General features: G+C 40.6%; 1 protein-coding gene across 2 annotated transcripts in view; it reads left to right on the forward strand.

Moving 5' to 3' along the window:
- The window catches only part of LOC122550775 (microtubule-associated tumor suppressor candidate 2-like), a 440121-nt gene that overhangs the window by 166555 nt on the left and 249587 nt on the right, over nt 1-23979 (forward strand). The window contains exons 4-5 of one of the 2 annotated variants that reach the window (XM_043692024.1): nt 16464-16710; nt 19055-19099. In XM_043692024.1, coding sequence (XP_043547959.1) covers nt 16464-16710; nt 19055-19099 — 292 coding nt within the window. The remainder of the gene's footprint in view (nt 1-16463; nt 16711-19054; nt 19100-23979) is intronic. The other variant, XM_043692025.1, reaches the window with a different exon arrangement.

The following is a 23979-nucleotide window of genomic DNA, read 5'->3' on the forward strand; positions in this document are numbered from 1 at the left end:
GACCAGATATCCCAACCCAATCTAGTCCCACCTGCCAGCACCCAGCCCATATCCCACCTATTGCCTTCCCAGTCACCCCCACACCCACCTATTGCCTTCCCAGTCACCCCCACACCCACCTATTGCCTTCCCAGTCACCCCCACACCCACCTATTGCCTTCCCAGTCACCCCCACACCCACCTATTGCCTTCCCAGTCACCCCCACACCCACCTATTGCCTTCCCAGTCACCCCCACACCCACCTATTGCCTTCCCAGTCACCCCCACACCCACCTATTGCCTTCCCAGTCACCCCCACACCCACCTATTGCCTTCCCAGTCACCCCCACACCCACCTATTGCCTTCCCAGTCACCCCCACACCCACCTATTGCCTTCCCAGTCACCCCCACACCCACCTATTGCCTTCCCAGTCACCCCCACACCCACCTATTGCCTTCCCAGTCACCCCCACACCCACCCTTCCCCATTCCTGATGAAAAGCTTATGCTTGAAAAGTCGATTCTCCTGCACCTCAGACGCTGCCTGAACTGCTGTACTTTCCAGTGCCATGCTTTTCAACATAAACTGGGTGTAGGGAACAACCCCTACATCTCAAAACAGAGGCCAAGAATCAAAATCAAAAGATCTTTACCTCTTAGCTAAATGTTCAGGGCAAGCTTTGCCAATATGAATAGCTCTTACAATGGAAGTGTGCAATTTTGAGCCCACTGCTTCATCAACAGTTGCCCTGAGATAAGCCTCAGTAGGTGGAAGAACAACAGGAGGAGGATGATTGAGGCTGGCAAATATAATCAGAGGTACATTGGCGGAGAGAGGGGATCGCTTGCTGCTACTAGGCTTTCACAATTTTTCAAAGAAGTATGCTTTTTCTTAACTTTGTGGGGGTAGGCACTGACTGGGCTCCCACCATATCCCAACTTTCTAAATGGAATAAGACCAGCACTCAGGTCAACCTGATTTTTCATAAAGCTCCTAAAATAATCATACTGTCTCTCAGATGTAAGTAGTTGACATAAGCTCAATTTATAGTACGTTTAGGGTATTAATCCAGCATGTCCTGTAATATTGGATTAAGATGCCAGGACTCACTCCTGTTCTGTTTAATGAACAGAATATTAATCCAGGCCTTTTATGTTATCATGAAGTTAATATGAGAGAACTTTATTCAGGATAAAGGTTAATTTAATTCTCCAGGATATAGTATTTCTTCATTTGCTCATGGGCTGTAGGTATCCCAGCCTAAGGCAGCAATTATTACAAATATTAAAATTAGATTTCACCATGTGATTTTAACCAATGTCCCCAGATTATTAGCCTGAGATTCTAGAGTACTAGTTGACTGATACTACCACTACACCACCTCTTCCTTCCCATTGCTGTTCAAGACATGCCAGGACAATCCTGCTGCTGAGAACTACATAAAACAACTAGAGGCTTATGTTCAGATGTACCTCTTAGACAATTGCCTCACAGTACTCCTTGAATGTAATATTTTCTTCAGTGATACAATTATTAAATTCACACAGATATTGGAAGAAATATTTAAACCCTAACTAGAAGACAACATTCTCTGAGAATGAGCTTTTAAATGTAAATGTAGTCATCATTCTTACTGGTCTTCCCTCTACACCTTAATAAGATATCAACATTTCCTTTCTCCTTGAAAAACTCAAATAGTGTACGAGAAAGATTCCACCTACATAGAAATCCTTCATGAGCTAACTCATCTCCATACAGCTACATATATATAATGTTTTTCACAAAGTACAAAATGTGTGTCATAGGAATTTAGTAGACAGTTAATGAGTCTTCATCTTTAGCTGTATAAAAAATATGCAGAATTAGAAATGTTAAAAAAAAACTCTTCTCAAATCATTGCAAAGCCATTTAATTCCATTTAGCCAAATGATGCTTTCTGAAATACTTTGCCTTATGCGAGGTACAGTGACTTCTATTATTTTTCGGCAACATTGCAAAACAAAGGATGTCTCTGTAATCTTTTTGAACGTTTGTCAAGAAAGTGTTTAATGGATGAGATACAAACTACTTCAGCTGCTATATTTTACTGCAAGAGAACATACATCGTTCTGAACTATCTGCTCACTTCATGTATACTGTCACCTCACTAGGAACAACCTAAAAACTTGATTTTCTTTAATAAAATAGCAATATTTCCCAGATCATTCTTGACATAAAATAATCTCCAGTTACCTTTAATGCCTTTAAATCTCCTGAACCAGGTGAAAATCCACCCTCTCAATTTGGGTTTTAAAAATCTGACCAACTGCTCCTTTTTTTAAATCTCCCTTAGTTCACAACCCAAAAGAATCTCTCTTAAAAAAAGGTTGCTGCCAATGCAACTGTCAGGAGCACATTACTGCACAAGGTATAGCTGCAGAATCTGGGATGTACCTTATACACATCACCAGTAAACAAACCAGTCAAAGGAGTGAGGAGTGTAGAATGGGAGTGAGGGGATTGGAGAATGGGGTAGCTAGAAGACTGGAAAACTGAATGACGGGCAGCAGGGCCATGAACTGTAGAGAAGGAGGAGGTAAACAGTGCGCCAAACAAGAGGCAGCAATAATGGTTGCACTGCTTTAGCCTCTGGTTCCAACTCTGGCTGCAGTGCGGCCACACAAGAGGTTGTCTGCAAGGGCACTGGGCTGTCTGTCTATGCCATTTGATGGCAATGCTTAGCTCTCGTGCAACTGCAGTGAAATGGATGGTGATCTCATGTGATCCATGGTCCGTGCTGCAACAAAACACAGAAATAGTTCTTTGTTCTCTTAAACTGCACTCTGATCTGAAATTAGAAATCATATTATGCAATTCAGAGCCATCGCCTCTGAATGGGGCCTTCCTTGATCTCTGTGAATATTCCGGTTCAACCACCCTTGGTGGAGGGAGCATTTCATTCGTATACAACCCCACCCCCGATAAAGAGGAAGTTTCCGTTGTATCTGCCAACTACTCTTGGTCCCTGAAGCTGGTCATCCCTACTGTGAAACCATTCATCGGGCTCTGCAATTATTTCATTTAGGTGCTGTCTCTCCAGCTATTCTTGCCCTTCCATTGAATAATGGAAATTTAAGATTATATTTTAGGCACTGAGTTGAGGTGTACAGTAATGTAGACCATGAGCCAACTGCACTTCAATGCGCTCTTCATCTGTATGATTCAGGTCAAAGCATCATCAACACTGTCCAACTCCACCCACAGCTACCCTAAATGGAACACAGCAGCAACCTGTACTTAGCCTTTCTGACCTTATCTTGTAGGAGGCCTACATTTGGCAATGGGATGCACAGAATTTTTATTTGATGGTCTCATGATTGGTACAAGTTGCTATGTTGAATGCAGGCTTGGCTGTGCTTTGAAGATTGCAAGGGTTTCTATAAATTGATAATCGATAAATACCATAAAATTGTAGTCCTCCAACTTGACAACATCTGCTTGGATCCTTTGAACCAAACAACCTGCTATGATCATGGGACAGTAGTTTGAATTTTTGGGATACAATTACCCAGCTTTTAAGTGCAATCATTATATTTTTAAAAAATGAAAATATAAGATTGCTTCACCACAGCTTGATTGGCTGTTCCAATTAAAACTATTTAAACCCCAGGTTTATACTGTTCCCTTTCCCCCAAAGGTTTACATGATCACTGAGTTCACAGTTGCAGCCAAGGCCATGGAGCAGTGACCTGACAGCCAGACTTATAAATCCTATGAGATTTAAAGATACATACAGCCCAGAGATCATGAAGCAGGGATCCATTACTCCACTATCATTGGGTTATGACAAACATGAAGGAAAGCCAAGGGTCCACAGTAAATGCATTATGTGCAGAGAAAGACCATATGAGCTACATTGGACTGTGGGTTTGCTTTGTCTCCCTGCCTCCCAGTCAGTGCCCTCCACCATAGACCATTTGTTGTCTTCCTCAGTGAGAGCTGCTTGACTGCTCCAGCTGCTATTCCTCACCATCACTGCCCCCCTAGTGGAGGTCGTGTTATATGTGTACAAAGACATGTGAACTAGCCAATTATTGAACAGTACTGGTTGCTGTTGACGAATCAGCATGAGGTCTGGGTGGATTTCCAGATCGGAACTTGCTGTGCAAAAGGGCAGTTAGTACCATTGTCATGGGGAGGGTCCCAGCAAGGTGAGAAAATAAATCACCTTTGTGAAATCCAGTGCTTATTTTGCCTTTGTGGGCAGGGAGAATGTGGGTGAAGATTATGCCAAATCTTCTTTGCCCTAAAATGGCATTTTTAAACTGGAAACAGTAATTTCAGTGGCTTTGGATCTGAACAGCCTGACCTGACCATGTTAATTTCAAAAGATTATGCACAGACAGCAGAACTACTCGGGTATTTCATTCATTTTTTTCCCTCTTTTTATACATGTTTTATATTCTCTCTCTCTCTCTCTCTCTGTCTTTGTTAATTTCTCAGTTTATCACTCTGCCTGAAGATGTTAAATTTGCTGGGAATAGTGCTGACAGTGCTGAAGGATATAAACCACTTCAGAGCTGCTAGCATTACAATGATGTAGCAAGGACACTAAGTACTGTGGTACATGGACTGCGTTGCCAGCGGTGGTTGTGGAAGCAGGGACATTAGGGACATTTAAGCACCTGCTGGACATGCACATGGACAGCAGTGAGTTGGAGAGTGCATAGGTAAGGTTATTTTATTTTAGATTAGGACTAATCCTTGGCACAACATTGTAGGCCGAAGGGCCTGTTGTGTGCTGTACTTTTCTATGTTCTATGACATGCACACAGCTCATGGACTGGACCAGGCTCCATCTGTGGGCTGAAAAGTGTGGTGCTGGAAAAGCGCAGTGGGCCAGGCAGCATCCGAGGAGCAGGAGAATCGATGTTTCACTGTGAGTGCTATGTTGAGGCTCAGCATCCCAGCCTTTTTTGTTTGCCTTGCTTTTTTGCACAGAACTGTTCTGAGGAAGGGTCACTGAACCCGAAACATGAACTCTGATTTCTCTCCACAGAGGCTGCCAGATTTGCTTAGTTTTTCCAGCAATTTCTTGTTTTGTTTCTGATTTCCAACATTCAGAGATCTTTCAATATTTATTAGCACAGATACAAAGTCATTGTTGTAGCTTATCATTGTTGCCAGCAGGCCTCAGTCATGTCAAGGGGAATCGCCCTCACTCGGGAATGCCTGCACTTGAAATGAAGGGCACACCTCCCTTATTTGTCCAGGCTTTGCTTGGATCAGTCAGAGTTAGGATACCATCTTGATGAGGGGAGAGGAGCCAAATGATGGGCACCTATATTTCTTCCCTATTAGGGGCTATTTTCTTCCTGGCATGAGAGAGAGGCAGGAATTAAGGGGAATGAAAGTGGGTGGCATGGCTGGTACTGTTGGTGCAGGTAGAGAGGCATCCTGAGTGAGTGAGTAGACAGTGCAGAGGACATGCAGCATTAGTGGCATGTAGAAGGTTAGGGTGAATGGGAACAACGTTACAGGCAATATCAATGTTGTACAGTATGGGTAGATGGTGGCAGAGATAGATTGAGTGTGAGGTATTTGAGAGAAGATGTTGGCACTTACACTGGTGAAATGGAGAAGGACTTCTTCCTACAGTGTGGACGTTCCTCCAGATGGCAGAGACTGCTTTAACCCAAGAGCTACCTCGGACCAGGCAGGCATGGTCTGGTGTCATTGTCCTCCACTGTTAGTCCTGGCAGAGGAGGTGGTCCTGCCTGTGCACCATTCTGTCCAGTAGTATCTCCTCCCAGACTCTTGCCTGTAATATGCTGGGGGAAATGTCAGGGACCATGCAGGGCTGTTCCGGACCGATAGCACTTGTCCGGGTAGACAATAGGCTTTTAAAGATGACGTGGTGTAAGGTTTGCTGGTCCGTGATGTTGCTGACAGACATGTCATCCTGAGTACAGTGGATCATAAGATGGGCGGCAATGAGATGTGAGAGATAATTAATATGGTGAGTTTGATAAGAGATAGCAAGAAAACTCACTTCTCCAAAACACTTGATGCCACTAGGATTGAGCCAAAAGAATATGATTTAGCCCTTTGTTTTCAATGTTCTACGAATATCTCTTCTTTAGTACTTGAGCCCTTTGGAAAGTAACACAAAGTCCTGAAGCTTAACGTTAAAGTTTTAGGCAAGAAAAGTGCAATTATTTCTTGACTCTAGCAAGTGCTGATTCAGTGAGTGCTGACTGGGCAGGTGCTGATTCACATTGTAATGGGCAGTAATTAATGTGTCAGTGAATTTTATTTATTTATAGGATGTGGGCATCTGTGGCGAGTCCAGCATTTGTTTCTTATTCCTATTGCCCTTGAGAAGGTGATGCTGAGCTGTATTCTTGAAGCTCTGCAGTCTGTTGGTGTAGACATATCGACAGTGTTTATGAAGGAAGTTCCAGGATTTGACAGCTAACAATACAGCGACAACATTATAGCTCCAGTCAGGAAGTGTGTGGTTTTGAAGGGAACTTGCAGGTGGTGATGTTCCCAATCATCTGCACTCTGTTCTCCTAGGTGGTAGAAGTTGTTACTGTCTGGTGGGACTGGGAGGAATGAATGCTTATGAATGGCTCTGTGCTGTCAACATTCTTAAGTCTTGTTAAAGCTGCACTCATCTAGGCAAGTGGAAAGTTTGCCATTACACTCCTGGTGTGTTGCACACGGTGAACAGGATTTGAGGGGTCAGCAGATGAGTTACTCACCAAAGAATTCCCAGTGGATTGTTTCAATACATGAGTCCCAAGTCATGCTGTACATCTTCTAATCGAACATTGTGCAATCATCAGTAAAGGGTCCATTTCTCTAGTCTTCTGGAAGAGGGTCATTGAAGAAGCGGTTGAAGATGGTTGGGTCAGGTTCACTACAACAAAGATTGAATTATTGTTGGTTGGGTGAATGACAACTCGATGATTGATTGGTTTGTGCATCTTGACTCCAAGGCTGTTCACATTAGTGAATGCTGACTCATGAAACAGTGAGTCTGAATTAGTATTTCTGAAAATGCTGACTCAGCTGACTTCATGAGTTCATTGATAACTGATTCAGCAGATAACCAATCAGCAAATACATACAGTGAACACTGACAGAGTAGGTTCTGACTTAGCGAATGGTGGCTGAGTGACACTAGTTTAATGCCTGGCACAAGCACTTAGAAAGCTTGAGGCAGCATTAAGATGAGGGAGACCTAGTGCTATGTGACCTTGGCGATGAGTAACTACTGGCGTCTCGGTAACAGAGAATGGAATCTTGAATGCTAACTCAATGAATAATATCTTGGTGGATGCTAACGCAGAGAATAATGACAAACTCAATGCAAGGCTAAATTCGTTGCTGATCTTGAGGCTTTTATACAAACTAGTTGCTTCTAGACATTAGTGCACTGAGCAGGCATCCCACATGAAAGCAGTATGACTTGAAGGATAAATAGAGGTCACAGAGAGTAGTACGAGCTGGTGTAAGAGGAGGAGTAGTGGGGAAAGGCTGTCAGTAGGGGACCAGGTGTCTGCCAGATGGTCAGGAAGTAATTTTCCTTCCTAATCCTCAGTGAGGAATAATGTCAGTGCATCAGTGAAGAACATGCCTGTGCTTTAGTGAGGATATCCTCAATGAAAACTACCACGTGCAGCTGGGACAGCTCCAATCTCCGGATGGTGAAGGGATTATGTTGCTGCTGGTTGTCAAGGAGACCGGAGTAATGAATGATGTCTGGCTCCCTCCAGACCTGAACCGGAAATAACTTTACCATTGTGAGACATTAGCTCTTTCAATCAGATATGCCATGGGTATGGAGGAGCAGGATTATGGAGAGGAGGAGTGTGAGAAATGGGTAGAAGAGGAGGAGGCAATGTAGATGCTCCCTTAATTCTCACATTATCTGTGAGGAACTCATCTGACTATGATGCCAGTACCTGTAATCCCAATTCTCAATTTACCATCAGTCCCATTCTTTATTCTGTCACTGACAGTCACTAGTCGGCTGAGCCATAATACAAGAATAAAAAACACCATAAAATCAATATTCCAGACTCTAGTTTTAAATGAAATCATGCCATATTGCATAGAGAAGTCAATGAACAATCGTGTACGTTCCGTCAGTATGTGTCTTCTGTGTACTTTTGCCTGTCCCAATGCTCCTACCCAGTGTTATCCCAGGCTCTACAGCACCTGTCCATTGACAGCTACTGGCAGCTGCACTATCCTGTCCCCTGCCCTGGCTGCAGTCCTTAGTGCCCAAAGTCTCACCATGAGCAGATCTTACTTCTAATCAGTTGGCTAAGATAGGTGTCAGTATTAGTATCTGAGCTAATTGTTGAACTCTAGTGATTGTACTGATTATAAATGATTAATTGTGTCTTCATTACCTTGTTCTCTTGGTGATGCAGCACTATCTGGCCGAGTTGCACCTCTTGAGTATCTGAACAAAGAAAACCTCAAAGGGTAAGGTTTTGCAGAGGTGAAGATGTTAGTAAGTAATAAGCGCAAAAAAAAATCCGAAGAGAATGGGGAGTGCGGGGTAAGGAGGAGAGGTAGATGTGAGGATTTAACGTCTTTGGTTTTAGTTCAGTTGATCTCACTGTGTGTTGGCATTGGGCATTTAAATACAGCCAACACCTTCATGGGAGAGGTCAGATATTCATGTGTGCCAGACCAACTCTGGTTATCTCCTGCTGCTTTTGAATCACCTTTTTGTGATAAAGAGGGAGGAGTGTTTGGCTGTTGAAACTGTTTGTAATGAACAGGGTTTGAGGTTGTGCTAGTTTGTATGATATCATCATAGTAATTATAGCAGTTCAGGATTAACCCTTTCAGACCCATAAGCAACAAATACAAGTCATGGGTCCTGGATGTTAAAGATTGCTGGTAGGTAAGTTATCAAGGGGGTTGGGATGAGATATGGTGCAGAGAAATACGGTTATAATTTGGACAGTGTCTGAGGCTGCTGGTACAGTTGGAACAATATAACAATTTACTTAATTCACTGAGTTTGACCAATCCTTAAATTTCTTGCAACAGTGCATTCTTGGGGCTTGACTAATGACAATGATCTCCATGGTTATCGGCTCCCACTCCTTTTGACCCTGTACGTGTAAGATGGTTCTCTGTAGATACAGGAAATGTACCTCTGGCCCCTGCACTATAGATGAGTAATTGTGTATTCCTGAGACTGAAACATTCTGGTAATGCACGAATGAAAATATAAAATCAGTTATCTGTTCCCAGAAACAGTCTTTTATGTCCTGATGGGTAGAGCTTATCTCATGATGTCAGATAACATTTTTCATATATGATACATTGAACACATGTGGTTTACCTGTAATAATGCACCCCAATACCTATGCCCAATCTTCAGGGGCTATCCAATTGAACCTCAATTTTTATTAAAACTCAGACAAACAATTTGATACATCAAAGGATTATACTTTGGGATGTTGCTCTTTTGTACTACAGTATTCTGCTGTTGTAATTTTCTCTGAGCACTCTTTAAATTAGTTCATATGCCACTTAATGTTTTAAATTGTCTAAAATGAGTACTGAAGGAAAGTATGTTAACAGTACAGTAACATAAATAAAGGCAGAAAATGTGGAAAGTAAACAGCAAAACTTTTTTTTCAGATGCTATTTGTATAATTCAAATATTTGCTGTCCACTCTCCAGACTTACAGATCTACAGGTTTTTTTCTTTTTAAAACTCTACAGTTGGGTGATATGATGGTATTTCAATTGTGGGTTTGAGCTAAATTCAACCCAGGTTAATGGAATAAAAGCGTCTTTTGTGTTAAAATACCAGGCACAATCTGTGAATCTCAAAATAAATCCTAGAGGACCCAGATGCACAGTGCAACATATCTCACTCTTCGTAAAAATTCAGAATATCTATGATAGCTGAGTATAAATTGGATGCAAAAATCAAAGTACTGTATGAAGTTGTGATTTCTCACTTTGATTTGGCTGCATTTCTTTCACTGGCATCCATCTTAGTTGTTAGTCTGGCATTACCAGTACATCAGTTGCTTTGCTTCCGATATAACAGCTTGAACTGACACAAGATCCCGGATCTTGCTGTGTAAAGTAGTGCCACGTATTGAAATGCAGTACTTGTCCACATAAGTCCAACCCCTTGGGCTGAACGACTGTTAAGATATAAAGCATTAATAACCAAATTATATTTCCAGCATGAAGTTAGTATTTTAGTTGCAATTTTGAGTGCACGTGTTTTGAGTATCTGCTGCTAGCTGTGGTAACCGCTTTACAGGAGGAAAATGGAGCCCTGATGTATAGTATAAGCATGTACAAATTGATTGGTTTATTTAGTATTTGCCATTACTGGGCCAGCCAGACAGGTTTAATGGCAATGTAAGAAAGGTCACAGGCAGTTATTGTAGGATGGGGAGGAATTTGGGTTGAGGCAGTAATGGCTACTCCTCTGAAATTGTATTTGTGGCATAATATTGGGAGCTTAATTTTGAAGTCTAACACGCTATAGAGGCTTCTATCAAAATTCCTTATTCCAAAATTCTGAGAACCACTCTTTACTGCATCAGTTTGATCTTTCTCAAATCCCGGACAAGAGGCCTCTCATCTGGCTTTGCTCTAAATAGCCAGCAGACCAGACAGAAACTCATTAAATCATCGCTTTCACTTCTTCCTACCTCTTCCTGAAAATACCTTCTATTTATATTTCTAAACAAAGCATTATTTCCTTCCAATAGTCACCTTATTTAAAAATAAGAAACAAAATTAAAATGAAGAAAGAAACTTCTATCTATTTATGTCTTTCTTGCTTTCTTTCTGTCTGCCGTATATGTAATAGAAATGAAAAAAAATGCCTGACAGTTTTGATTCTTTCCTAATAGTTAACAAAATACAGCTAAAGTCATTAGTTAACTTTAAATTAAACTTGTTTGTTTTTATTTAAATCCTGATTCCCTTACTGATTTTAAAATCTCGATCCCAGCCTTTAGAGCTTTTTGAGGTTAAGAATTCTACACTTTTAATACACTCAGAGAGAAGAAATTCTTCCTCATCTCTTTTCTTACTGGATGACCCCTTCTTTGGAAATCATGCCCCCTGGTCCAAGGCGCTCAGCGTCTACCTCGTCAAACTTTCTAAAAACCTTGAATATTTCAATATTGAAAACATAGCATTTTTCTATGCTTCAGTGAGCACAGCCCTCAACCTTTCCTCACAAGACAGTAATGCCAATGGCAGTATATCTTTCCTTATATTAGGTGACCAAAACCATTCATGGTATTCCAGCTGTGGTGTATGGTTTTAGCAAGATTCCCCAACTTTGGTACCATTCCTTCTGAAATAAAGGTCAACATTACATTTGCCTTCCCTATTATTTGGATGCTAGCTTATTGTGAATTATGCATGAGGACTCCCAAATCCCTCTGTTCAGTAGCTTTCTGCGTCGTTCTCCATTTAAATCCTATTCAGCTCCTTTATTCTTCCTGCCAATAACCTCAGATTCTCCCACATTAGATTCAATCTTCCCAAATTTTTGCCCACTTTCTTAATCCATCTGTATTTCTCTGCAGACTTCCCAGTTGCTTTTGCATCTTTATTTTTGTGTTATCTGCAAACTTGGCAATAGTATTCCTTATGTTATTCATCCAAACCATTAAGATATATTGTAAATGATTGTTCCCCCAGCATTGATCCCTGTGTCATGCTGCTAGTTTCTGGTCAACATCTTGAAAATGCCCCATTTTCTCAACCCTCTGTCTTCTATTAATTAGCCAATCCACAGCACCATGGGCTCTTGTCTTATGAAGTAGCTTTTTATATGGTACCTAATTGAATGTCTTTTGGAAATCCAAATACATTATATCTACAGATTCCTCTTTATCTACTTTGCTTGTTACCTCCATAAAGAACTGTAATAACTTTGTCAGGCTTGGTTTTTCCCTTATGAAGCCATGTTTTATGTTATTTAAAGTTCTGCTATTGCATCCTTTATAACAGACTCTATTTTCCGAACAACAGATATTAAGCTAACTGGTATATGGTTAACTTTTTTCTTGTCCACTTCCACTTTTGGATAAGTGTGTTATGCTGGCAGTTTTCCAGGCCTCTGGGACTTTTCCTATAATCTAAGGATTCTTTGAAGATTCTTCACCTTATTTAAGAAAGGATGAAAATGCATAGTGAGCAGTTCAGAAATATTTTATCAGATAACTAGCTTAAATCGTTAAATTGTCTTATGAGGGAAGGTTGGACAGGTTAGTCACTGGAGTTTTGAAGAGTCAGAGGTGATTTGATTGAAATGTGTAAGATCCTGAGGTGTCATGTTTCCCTTTGTGGGATAACCTAGAGCTAGAACTGGAGCCAAATGTTTTAAAAAAAGGTGAGTCTTTCAATCTCTCTTCCCGAAAGGTGATGGAAGCAGGGAGTTTGAATACTTTTGAGGCAGAAATAGATTGATTCTTGATAAACAAGGGGGTAAAATGTTGCTCTGGACTGACTTGATTGTAACCTCATTTTTGCTATGATCTAATTAAATACAAGAGCAGGCTTGAGGGCTAAATGGCATACTTGTGTTCCACGTTTTTATGTAATAAACACTCATTATTTAAGACAATTATCTCTTCTGTATTGACTCGAGTGGTCCATCCTCTACCACTGACAATCAGGCCCTTGCCTCAGCATAGAAAATGGAGAATTAATGAAAGCGATCTACCCAAACTAGAATATGACTTGTATGTAGCACTAGTGTCTGAAACTAGGACATGGCAATCAATGGTAGGTAGACAGAACTAATATGACCCTGAAGAAAAAAGAAAAAATAATTTTGAAGAATATTGAATTTACCTCTTCAAGAGCATTACCATTTTGAGAAATATATAGATACTCAGTATTTGAAACTTGAAAGTTGTCAACAGCAACTGTCAGAAGATCACCAGTGCGAGTTCAGCACTCCAAAGGCATGCCTTTACTAAGCAGCTGGGAAGAGATGTAAGAAGAACTATACAAGCTGGGGGAGGAGAAAAAAATTGTGGACAGAGTGTGATTAGTGCAAGCTCCTTTGGGAATGAAGAAACCTCCAGAAGTAAAGTTTTTTTAAAAAAAGGGGGAAATCTTTATGAAAATGGTTGAAAGAGCAGAAAGGAAAGACAAGAAAGTAAAAAAGTGGTTCTCAATTCTCAGAAATAAGATGCCAGTCATGAGTGCGCTCCACAAAAAAACAGCTGCAAGGGATAGTGAAACAGCCGGTAAAGTAATTTTGATCAGAGCTCCAGTATTCAGAATGCCTTGAAATTTATTTCAAAATCAAAAGAGCAAAATTTGGAGAAATTTGAGGAACAAGTCGAGCAGAAGAAGAAACGTCAGAAGAAATTAAGATTTAAAAGGATCCAGTGACTCAGTAACTTGTGATGTTGGAAAGCAAATTTGAAAAGGCACCAACTACTGTAATCTGCATGGTGCCTAAAAGTCCTGAAGAATTATGCATGTTGCTTTCATACATTAAACAGTCGTGTTACCTAAAACAAGTACTACTTCTGTTCAGAAGGTCCAAATTCAACTCAGTGTATCACAGCTCTGAACAGAAGTAACAATTCCATTTCCATATTTTGGAGATGGGATGGAGCGTTCAAGTTAAAAACTGTAATGCGGATATTAAAACAAAACAAATTACCAAATTAATCACATAATGAGAAATATTTTTTATTTTAAGTTTTGTTGCACCATTATTTGGGATATGGAAGTTTTGATTACTGAGGAAAGAGTGACAGATAGCAAAAGATTTCAGGAAACACTTCATTGAGTTGAGAGTATTTACGACCAGACTGTAGAGCTTAATTGCACAATTAGAGTGTACATCATTGATGCAATGAGGAGAAGTAAGTTTATTATGGAAAATCTGTCTCAGAAAATGGGCCAGCGTGACAACAGGCTCACACAGTTCAATGTATGTTCTGTCTTACTGGGGCTGTTACTTGCAGAATGTTCTTTGCAGTTATGTGAGGGCTTTCCAAACATTTTGAGTAGTTAAAACATGAACAAGACTGCTCTGCTACTACTAAAAGCTTCAATACATAATTCTTCTTTTTAAATTTGCAGTTTATTTTCCCAATGCTGTCAGCCATTGCTTTTGATATTGATGGATAAATGTAGCGTTGTCTGCTCTGACTGAGAAATGTTTTATCAATATCAGAACACTTGCTGTAACCAGCGAAATACACTACAGAGTACCCTAGGAATGATACTGATTTATGTGGAGTGTCAGGACCAAACATCAATTAACTCATTACCCAAATAATGATGGCTTCTAATCAATAAGTCATAAATCACTGAGTCATCAGAATAGTTATCAACAGCAGAAGACTAAGTTTAAACTATGATATTTGGGAAAAGCTGCCAGAGTTGTTGGTGCAGAGTTCTTGTCTGGATACCCTGCTTGTTGAACAGAAAGAATAGCCTGAATCTTAACTGGTAGGCTAAGACTATAGCGCCTTTAATTTCTGAAAGTGGAGGGAAACATGGTGGAAATTCATATGATGTGGAAGCTGCTCAGTAACAACTGATAAATGACAGGAGTGGTTACAGGAATGGTTCTGCATAGAAACATAGGGGCAGGAGTAGGTCCTTTGGCCCCTCAAGTCTACTTCACCATTCAATATGATCATGGCTGATCATTGAGCTCAATACCAAATCCCATCCTCCCCCCTTAACCCTTTATCCCTTTAAGTACAAGAACTATAGCTTCCTCCTTCTTGAAAACACAATACCTTGGCCTCAAACACCTTCTGTGGTAGTGAATTCCAAAGTCTCACCATTCACTGGGTGACATAATTTCTCCCATAATACCTCTTATCCTCAAGTAATGACTCCCTGGTTCTGGATTCCCCCATCACTTTTTTCCTGCACGTAACCTGTTAGAATTTTTATAGTTTTCTCTGAGATTACCCCTTCATTCTACTAAACACCAGTGAGTACAATCCTAACTGACTCAGTTTCTCCTCATACTATCAGTTCTGCCATTCCAGGAATTGATTTAGTAAACCTCCGCTGTACTGCCTCTATAGCAGGAACATGCAGTGTGGAATTGATGATGAGTACCATCTGGAGGGGTGGTTTTGCGGGAATAGGAGAAAGTTTTCAGTTTCTTTGCGAATTCAAGAGGAGAATTCCTACTGCAACTGACCCCATAAGGGCAGAAAAAAAAATCAGTAAGAAGCTTACCTACTGATCTCAAATGCCTTCACACCTTTGGTCTACCAGAACAATATCTCTAGCACCCTGCTTATGCTGTTGTGTTAAATTTCAGTCCAATACCAAAGCTACTTCTGGACCTGACGTTTGTGTAGAAGAGAAGACATCAGACTTGGGATGGTCCTTAGGATGCTTACTGCCTGCTCCATTGAGCAGGTTTACATTTAGTCAGCTCCAGGGTGGCTTAGTACTTGTGCATTTTTAGCTTCCCACCACCTGAAATCTGTAAGACTTATAAGATTAAATATCAGAAAGAAAAGATCACCGTCGATGTGGTGCTTCATGACCACTGGATGTCTGAAAGTGCACTGAAGTACAATTAAAATGTAAGAACTATTGTATTGTAGGATACGCAACAGCCAATTTATACATACAAAACTTCCACAGACAGCAATGTGATAATGATCAGAAATTCTGTTTGCTTCTGATGTTGTTGAGAGATCAATATTGGTCATGACAGAAGAGATGACTATGCTCATCTTCTTTAGGCGGTGGTTAGTTCAGTTGGTTGGATGCAAGAACAGTGATGCTGAAAATGCAGGTTCAGTCCTGTACCAGCTGAAGTCACCATGATGATTCACCTTCTCAAACCTATTTCTCACCTGAGGTTAAACTCACCACCAATCCTCTCTCTCTTTAATGAGTCAGCGGACTCTGGTGACTTGCACTGTCCTTTTATGTGCACCGAAGGAGCCAGATGTGGCCTCAGTTTTACACTTTTGTCAAGGACAACACTTCTGACAGGATAGTTTTTAAAAAAAAAACTCAGAAATGAACATGTCTAGTCTGAACTGAGTTCCATTTTCAGGTTTACAATTTGGAACAATTTACGCTATTTCCAAGTTTTGTTTTTTTTTTCCTTTCTGATGTTGAACTTTATCATAGAATCTTATGACTCTGAAGCAAAGTGGTATCAACTGAGTTGTAACTGACACTCGACTCAAAAGTGAAAATAGACATTGGTTGATGTAAAACTGAAATGAATGTAAAATTCAATGAAATCAAGCCACCTCACGTAAAAATATATTCTGTCATAAATGTTATTTTAAAGAATAGTTTTGTTTATGTTGTGTGTGTGTGTTTCAGGGGTGTTATTTGTTAGCCTGTTGATTTTGTTTAGTGATATAGTCCAATGTACATGTCACTTAGTACAAACTGCACTAATAAGCATATTTACTTCAAAGTTATGTGATGAAATATTTATCTTGCTTACTTTTCAGACGGACACCCCTTCTCTTGGTCAATTTACTTCTGGACAGAATGTGGCTTCAGTTCCGGAAGAGTGCTTCAATCCTGCAACCCATACAGCTGTTTCTAGGCTACCCAAAACTCTTAGGCCACCATTAGGTCTAGGTGCAATCTCGAGACTTCCTGCAGCAAAAAGCAGGCTTGCATTGCAGAGCCAGAGAACTTCGCTAAATTCCAGTGCACTTCAAATTCAAGGGCAAGCTGACCAGGAAATTGCAGGTAAATAACCAATAATTTTGTTTCTTTTTATGTTAAAAAGACTTGTTAGTATCTGCTGAGAGTCATTTTTACTCTCCTCTTACTCCCTTTACTCTCTGATCATTTTGGCCTGTATTCATTGTCTAAGACATGACTGAAGGGTCTGTTTCCGTGCGGTACATCTCTATGACTCTATGACATGTAGATTGCCTACCAATGATGAGAGCAACTAACTTGATCAGAAAGAATACTTCAAAATCTCTCAGCACCTTGCCACACCACTTGCGATATCAAAGTACCAAACATTTCTAGAACTAAAGCAAACAGACAGAGAATAAACATCAACCAGCAACTGACCTAAGGATAGTTGATAATCCCTGTAAATATTGCTTGTGTAGAGGTCCTTCCTGCTGCAGAAATGTAATAATGCATAGATGTCAAATCACATTGAGTTTAAGATCTGCCTCTCTGTACACATCCCAATGTGCCTTCAACTTAATGGCATCACCATGCCCATTTACAGTTGACTCAGTTGATGTTGTATTGCTTTAATATCATTAATAATAGTGAGTGTATTTGTGTAACATTGTGAGTCTCAGTTTATCGTTGTTTGTCAGACTTCCTGTTCTATGGCCTGCCTGCTTTCAAAACATTCTCCTCAAGCTTCAGGTCTCACATTCAGTCCTCCAAGCTTTCCTTCTGTACCTACCCTTGCTTTAAATCCCTCTTCACTCCCACATTCAATGCCACCCTGTCCTCTGTTCTTACCTTTAATGTCCATTTCTATCCTGCTGTCTTTCTGAACTTGCAATTAATGTCTGTGGGCAGAACCGAGCATCCTCTGCCATTGATGCCAGTGTTCTGCTATAGGTGAGTGTATTTTTAACATTTACAGTGTTAGGAGGGACTTGTATGCTGCAGTGGTACTGTCCCTACCTCTGGACCAAGAGGACGTGGTTCAAGTCCCATCTACTCCAGGGGTGTGTAGTAATATAGGCGAAAGTGAGGACTGCAGATGCTGGAGGTCAGAGTCAAGATTAGAGTGGCGCAGGAAAAGCACAGCAGGTCAGGCAGCATCCAAGGAACTGGAAGATTGACGTTTCGGGCAGGAGCCCTTCAGCAGGAAGCTGTAATATGTCTGCGCAAGTTGATTAAAAATAATTGTTTATATTATTTGTGCATGTACTTACATAGCTTTAAACGTATTTATTTTAAAACTTATTATTTATTCCATTTGGGAACTTCTTTTGAGCAAACACTGCATGGAAGAACTTAACTCTGACTTTAACATTGATTCCAATGGGAAGCCACACATCACTTAAAGTTGTGATTTTCAGGAACGTAACAATGATTTGAAAAACGCGTTACTGGATGGCATCCGGCATGATCCACTTCCAGAAGTGTCTGTGCACATCACACAGAGCCTTAATAGTATTCATAACACTCAGCATATAGTCATAAACAAGCAATTTCTCACCATATCAAAGCCCTCATCATACATGGTACTTTATTTTACTTTGCTCTCTCTTTTCCAAGGGAGCAAAAGGCTTGTTTAATTATTCCTGATTATTGCATCCCTCAATTCTGATAATATCCTGATAAATATTTTCCGCACCAATGCTTCCATGTTGTAGTATGGAAACCAGAATTACGCAATGCTTCCCTGTTCGGGTGTGACCAAGTTTTAATTTCAATTTAACATTACGTCCTTAATTCATGGATGTAGTCCATAATTTATCTGGACCTGGATTTTGTCAACCTTCATTTTGACTAGTTTGACTAATATCTGGCCTCCTTGCATGTCGTAACCATTCTATGGTTCTGTCGCTGTTCTTGTTGTTTTAACTGTTGAAATATTTCTTCCGCATTGATGTTTTCTGTGTTAGTTTTGTCAGTGAGAGCGAAGGCAAAGGTCTCCAAAGGCACGATTGGGGCCTGATCTATGACTTTAACAAGAAATTGTGAGGAAGGAAATCAGGGCAGCATCGATCCTGATGGTTTTCTCGGGTGATTACCAATGTAGCACTGCTTCTCATTGACTTCTCGGCCCCATTTTGATCAGCATGAGGCCGTGACTGTTAGTTGGGATGGACAGTATACTCTCTTCATTACATTCTTACTTGGGAATAAAGATTCGGGCAAAGTGTTTATTCTGTATCATTGCTATTTCAGTATCAACTGTGTGTTGATCTTGTTCATCTTTTAGCAGTTTTATATCTGTGAATTCTCTTTTTGATAACTCTGTACTTCTCGAATACTTCAATTCCTTCTCTGTGCTTTAATATTTTCATTTCTTGCATCTCACTTTTTCTTTTTGTTTCTTAATGCCTCAATATTTTTTATTTGTTTTCCTTTCTTTTCCCAGTTGTCACTTTGCCTTTTCTCCTAAAGGATTTGGCTCTTTACTGGGGTAAGGTTCTATGGCATCAGCACCCTCTAATTTCTAGGTGTAATCACCATTACCAAGTTTTCATGCTTGGTGTGTATGGCTTAACATATTATTAGTAGGCGGTTTTTCTAACAGAGCATTAGCATCAACCATCTGGATTTGCATGATATCATGAGACATACAGGGTATACACAAATTATGAACACACTGGGTGCAGACACAAATGAGATGCTCACAGATAAATATGCATATACATCCATGATAGTTTACAAAAATACATAGAAACTCACATGCAGATAGATATACACATGCAGATACAAATAAACACAGATGACACAGACACTTAGACCGATATCTGTTTGTAAATACACACATACAGACACAGATAAAGACAAATGGACTGGGATGCACATGTACACAGATATATGCACACGTGGATACACCCACACACAAACACAGATATTCACACACTTATACAAACAAATAGAGCTACACACACATAACATACACACGTTTAATTGGATTAAATTGCTTTAGTTAAAGAGCTAACACAACACAGTGAGCTGAATGTACACCTGCTGTACTGTTGTATTGATAGCTTTAACTTATTTCCTGATCTAAATTTATCAGCATAACATGATGCTTGAACCAAGAGGTTTGTGACTTGGTTTTGCTGAAAAACTTACAGGATTAACTTTGCAAATTAACAGCGATCTCCTATCAATAAAAACATTAAATACTGCAAGCACTCAGCAGGTCTGACAGTTTCTGTTGAGAGAAAGACAGATAACAAGTGGAACCTGACTATTTATAAAATGTTTCTGCCTTCAGAATCAAGTACTGATGCCGAAGTGTGGTGTCAGTGTTTCTCTAGGGTCACATAGCAGAGCAATCATACTGAAGGCAGCCCATTTAACAGGATGCTTCCTCTGTAACTTTCTAATTAAACACAGTGAGTGGATTTCCAAGGTCAGAATCCCAATCAGAAAGCCCTGAATGCCTGGTAACCCCACTGGGAATGGTGCGCACAACTGATGCAGTAAAGGAAGGTGAGGGTGCCTCAGCATATAGGCAGTCACTGAAACAATTTAGAAAGAAAGGAAGAATGATTGTAGCTTGTAGGCCATCATTATGGGGGGGTCTCCTGCACATGATGGCTTATAGTTGTGGATTCAGTTTTCTCATCCTCATGGCTTTGGGGTAGTGTTGATGATTCCTTGTCCTACCACTAGGAGGCCCCATCTACGTGTTTACCAGGCTCTGTGCTCACTTGGAGACCTATCTGAGCTTGGGAATTTACCTTAAGTTTGTCCTTTAACAGGCTGCATTGACTATCCTCCATTTCTGGGTGTTAACAATGACCAAAATGACCCACCTTTGTCAATATTTTTCAGAGTTTGAGATATAACTGAGACTCACCTCTTTGGGCCCAGGGGGATTCAGATGTTTTAAGTGGCAACCCTTCACCAGAATAGGGAATGTTCAGAGATCTAACAATTTGTAAGTTACAGCCAACAAGAGGGAAGAAGGAAGGAAAGACTGGACAAGTCAAAATGTCTGTGATAGAATGGGTGGGCAACAAGTAAAGGAGCCAGAGATATGTCTAGAGAAGTTGTAAGTGGAAACTAACAGAACATGACCAACAACTGCCATCCAAAAAAAAGATGGAGATTGCAATCTGAACTGATGGACCTCATTGTTGAGGCTGGGCTTTAAGCTGCTTTATTGAATGATGAGGTTCTGCTCCTGAGCTTATGATGAGCCTCATTAGAACAATGGAGGAGTCCAAGGCCAGAGAGGTCAGAGTGGAGGGTGTAGTGATTGCAGTGAGGTCAGCCAGATGGACAACTTAAATTGAGATTCCTGAGTGGGGCTGGTAACTTGGCCCAATCAGGGAGTCCTGGCTGACAGATATAAATTGGAGTGCCAGAGATTCTGTGCTAGGAACCAGCTCTGAGCTAGCTTGGTCAATGTCATGTACTATGCACGTGTAAATAAGGGGTGACTTGGTGATGGGACACTGGCCTTCTGAGAGTTATTTCAGAGGGGAGAACTAAAATGAGTGGTTACTGGAAGCTCAGGATCATCCTCTAAACTGAATGACCGTTCACTGCAAACTAATTACCCAGTCTGCATTTGGTGTTCTCTTTAAAGAATAGACTGCATCACGAGCAATGGATACATAGTGTTAATTGAAAGAAGCACAACTAAATTGATGTGCACCTTGGAAGGTGTGTTTGGATATTTTGGCTGATAAGAAGATGGGAGGTAAAACAACAAGAATTGCAATTCCTGTACAAATCCAGCTTCCAGCATTTCCATTCAATTCTTTGCTCCACATCCAATCTGACCCCTCTGTTCTTGATCTCCTACAGTGTCCAGTGAAGCTCAATATAAACTCAAACAATAGGACCTTCACCTTTTGATAGGCATTTTACAACCTTCTGGGTTCAAAATTGAGTTCATAACTGCAACCATGTGTTTTGGATGGCAGCTACTGGTGGTGACTCTACATGTCCATTTACACATCCTCACTGCTGTCATTTATCCTTTCCAGCTTTTGAACTCCATCACAGACCTTCCTAATTGCCATTAAACATCTGAACACTCCCTGTTCTGATGAAGGTTACCAACATGAAACAATAATTCTGTTTGTCTCTCCACAGATACAGCCAAAACTTGATAGGACTTTCAGCATTCACATTTTATTTTATCTTCAGTGTCCTCAATGCTCTTGTAGGGATCTAATGTTTTTGTTGCTAAAGCTGTTTGGCAAGACTATTGTGCTGGTTTGTGTGAACTACCAGGGCTGCTTGGCATTGCTAATTTCTTCTGAATAGTAAAGAGTCACCAATGACATATAATAATATCTTCATTCTAGTTCAAGCTCTAGGTCACTACTTTCTCTCCCTTCCGTTTCAGGATTCTGAACTATGTGCACGTCGTGCAATATTTTGAAAGCTGTTATTTTATCTCTTTACAACAAAACTTTTAAAGTGCTTCTATAATAATATTGTTTCTGATTGCATCTTTGCATTATGATTTGATCTAATTTGCATGTGAGCCTCATTCACTGATGTACAGTCTCTCCTGCTCCCTGGCTTTCTAACTCCACAGTCTTGGCTACTGGGTATTTGACAAGTGAAAGGAAGGATAACGTAATAAACCTTCTCAAAGTCATTCACCAGAGCGTTCTGAAGCGGTATTTGACTCCAAATTAAGTAAGACAACATTTAGGCAGATTGTTAAAGAGGTCTAACTGCTGTTTATTCTTCACTTTATCTTCTTCTGATTTTTTTTCGCGTCTCAATCTAATTGAAATTAAATGAAAAATACACTTCAAATTGGGAAGGAAGGCTGAAAAAGCCAGAATTAAAGGAGCACAGGTTTTATGGAGAATATGAAACTGGAGGAAATTACAGAGATGGGAGGGATAATGTCATGGAGGGATTTGAAAACAAGGATGCCAAGTGCAAACTCAAGACATTGCTTGACCCCAAGCAAGTGTAGATCAAGGATAATGGATGAATTGAACTTGTTGCATATTAGGATTAGGCATCTAAGTTTTGGATGACCTCAAGTGTTTGGGATTGGGATTGAAGGTGTTACTTAATGGGAGGACATTTCTGCTCGTTATTGGATGTTGTACATGCAGCCTGATGAGTTACTGGCATCTTGCATTGAAACATGGAATCTAGGAGCAGGGATAGGCTATTTGGCTCTTCACTTAGAGTCAGGGAGATGTACAGCATGGAAACAGGCCCTTCGATCCAATTCATCCATGCCAACCAGATATCCTAAATTAATTTAGTCCCATTTGCCAGCATGTGGTCCATATCCCTATATCCCCTTCCTATTCATGTACCCTTCCAGATGCCTTTTAAATGTTGCAATTGTACCAGCCTCCACCACTTCGTCTGGCAGTTCATTCCATACACGCATCACACTCTGCATGAAATAATTGCCCCTTGGGTCCCTTTTAAATCTTTCCCTTCTCACCTTGAACCTGTGCTCTCTTGTTTTGGACTTTCCCTCCCCAGGGAAATCACCATGGCTGTTCACTCTATCCATGCCCCTCGTGATTTTATAAACCTCTATAAGGTCACTTTTCAGCCTCCAATAGTCCAGAGAAAATAGTTCCAGACTATTCAGCCTCTCCCTATAGCTCAAACCCTCCAACATCCTTGTACATTTTGTCAGAACCTTTTCGAGTTTCACAATATCCTTCCTATAACAGGGAGTCCAGAATTGAACACAGTATTCCAAAACTGGCCTAACCAATGTACTATACAGCCACAACATGACCTGCCAACTCCTATACTCAGTGCTCTGACCAATAAAGGCAAGTATCCCAAATGCCTTACTCACTACCCTAGCTACCTGTGACTCCACTTTCAAGGGACTATGAACCTGCTTTCCAAGGTCTCTTTGTTTGGCAATATTCTTCAGAATCCTACTATTAAGTGTATAATACCTGCCCTGATTTGTCTTACCAAAAGACAGCACCTCACATTTATCTAAAACTCCACTGCCACTCCTTGACCCATTGGCCCATCTGATCAAAGTCCTGTTGTGCTCTGAGGTAACCTTCTACGCTGTCTACTACACCTCCAATTTTGGTGTCATCTGCAAACTTATCACCTGATCTCCTATCCAACTCAGTACCCTGTTCCCTCTTTCTCCCAATATCCTTTGATCCCTTTAGCCCTCAGAACTGCATCTACATTTTCCTTGAAAGTCCTTAATGTTTTGGCCTCAACAGTCTCCTGTTCTAGACAATCCCACATGCTTACACTCTCTGAATGAAGAAGTTACTCCTCATCTTCCTTCTCCAGGCCTTATCCTTTGACTGTCACCCCTGATCCTGGCCTCCGTGGATATTGAGAACATTCTTCCTGCAT

The sequence above is a fragment of the Chiloscyllium plagiosum genome, chromosome 6, assembly GCF_004010195.1.
Source record: "Chiloscyllium plagiosum isolate BGI_BamShark_2017 chromosome 6, ASM401019v2, whole genome shotgun sequence".
NCBI classification, from domain to species: domain Eukaryota; kingdom Metazoa; phylum Chordata; class Chondrichthyes; order Orectolobiformes; family Hemiscylliidae; genus Chiloscyllium; species Chiloscyllium plagiosum.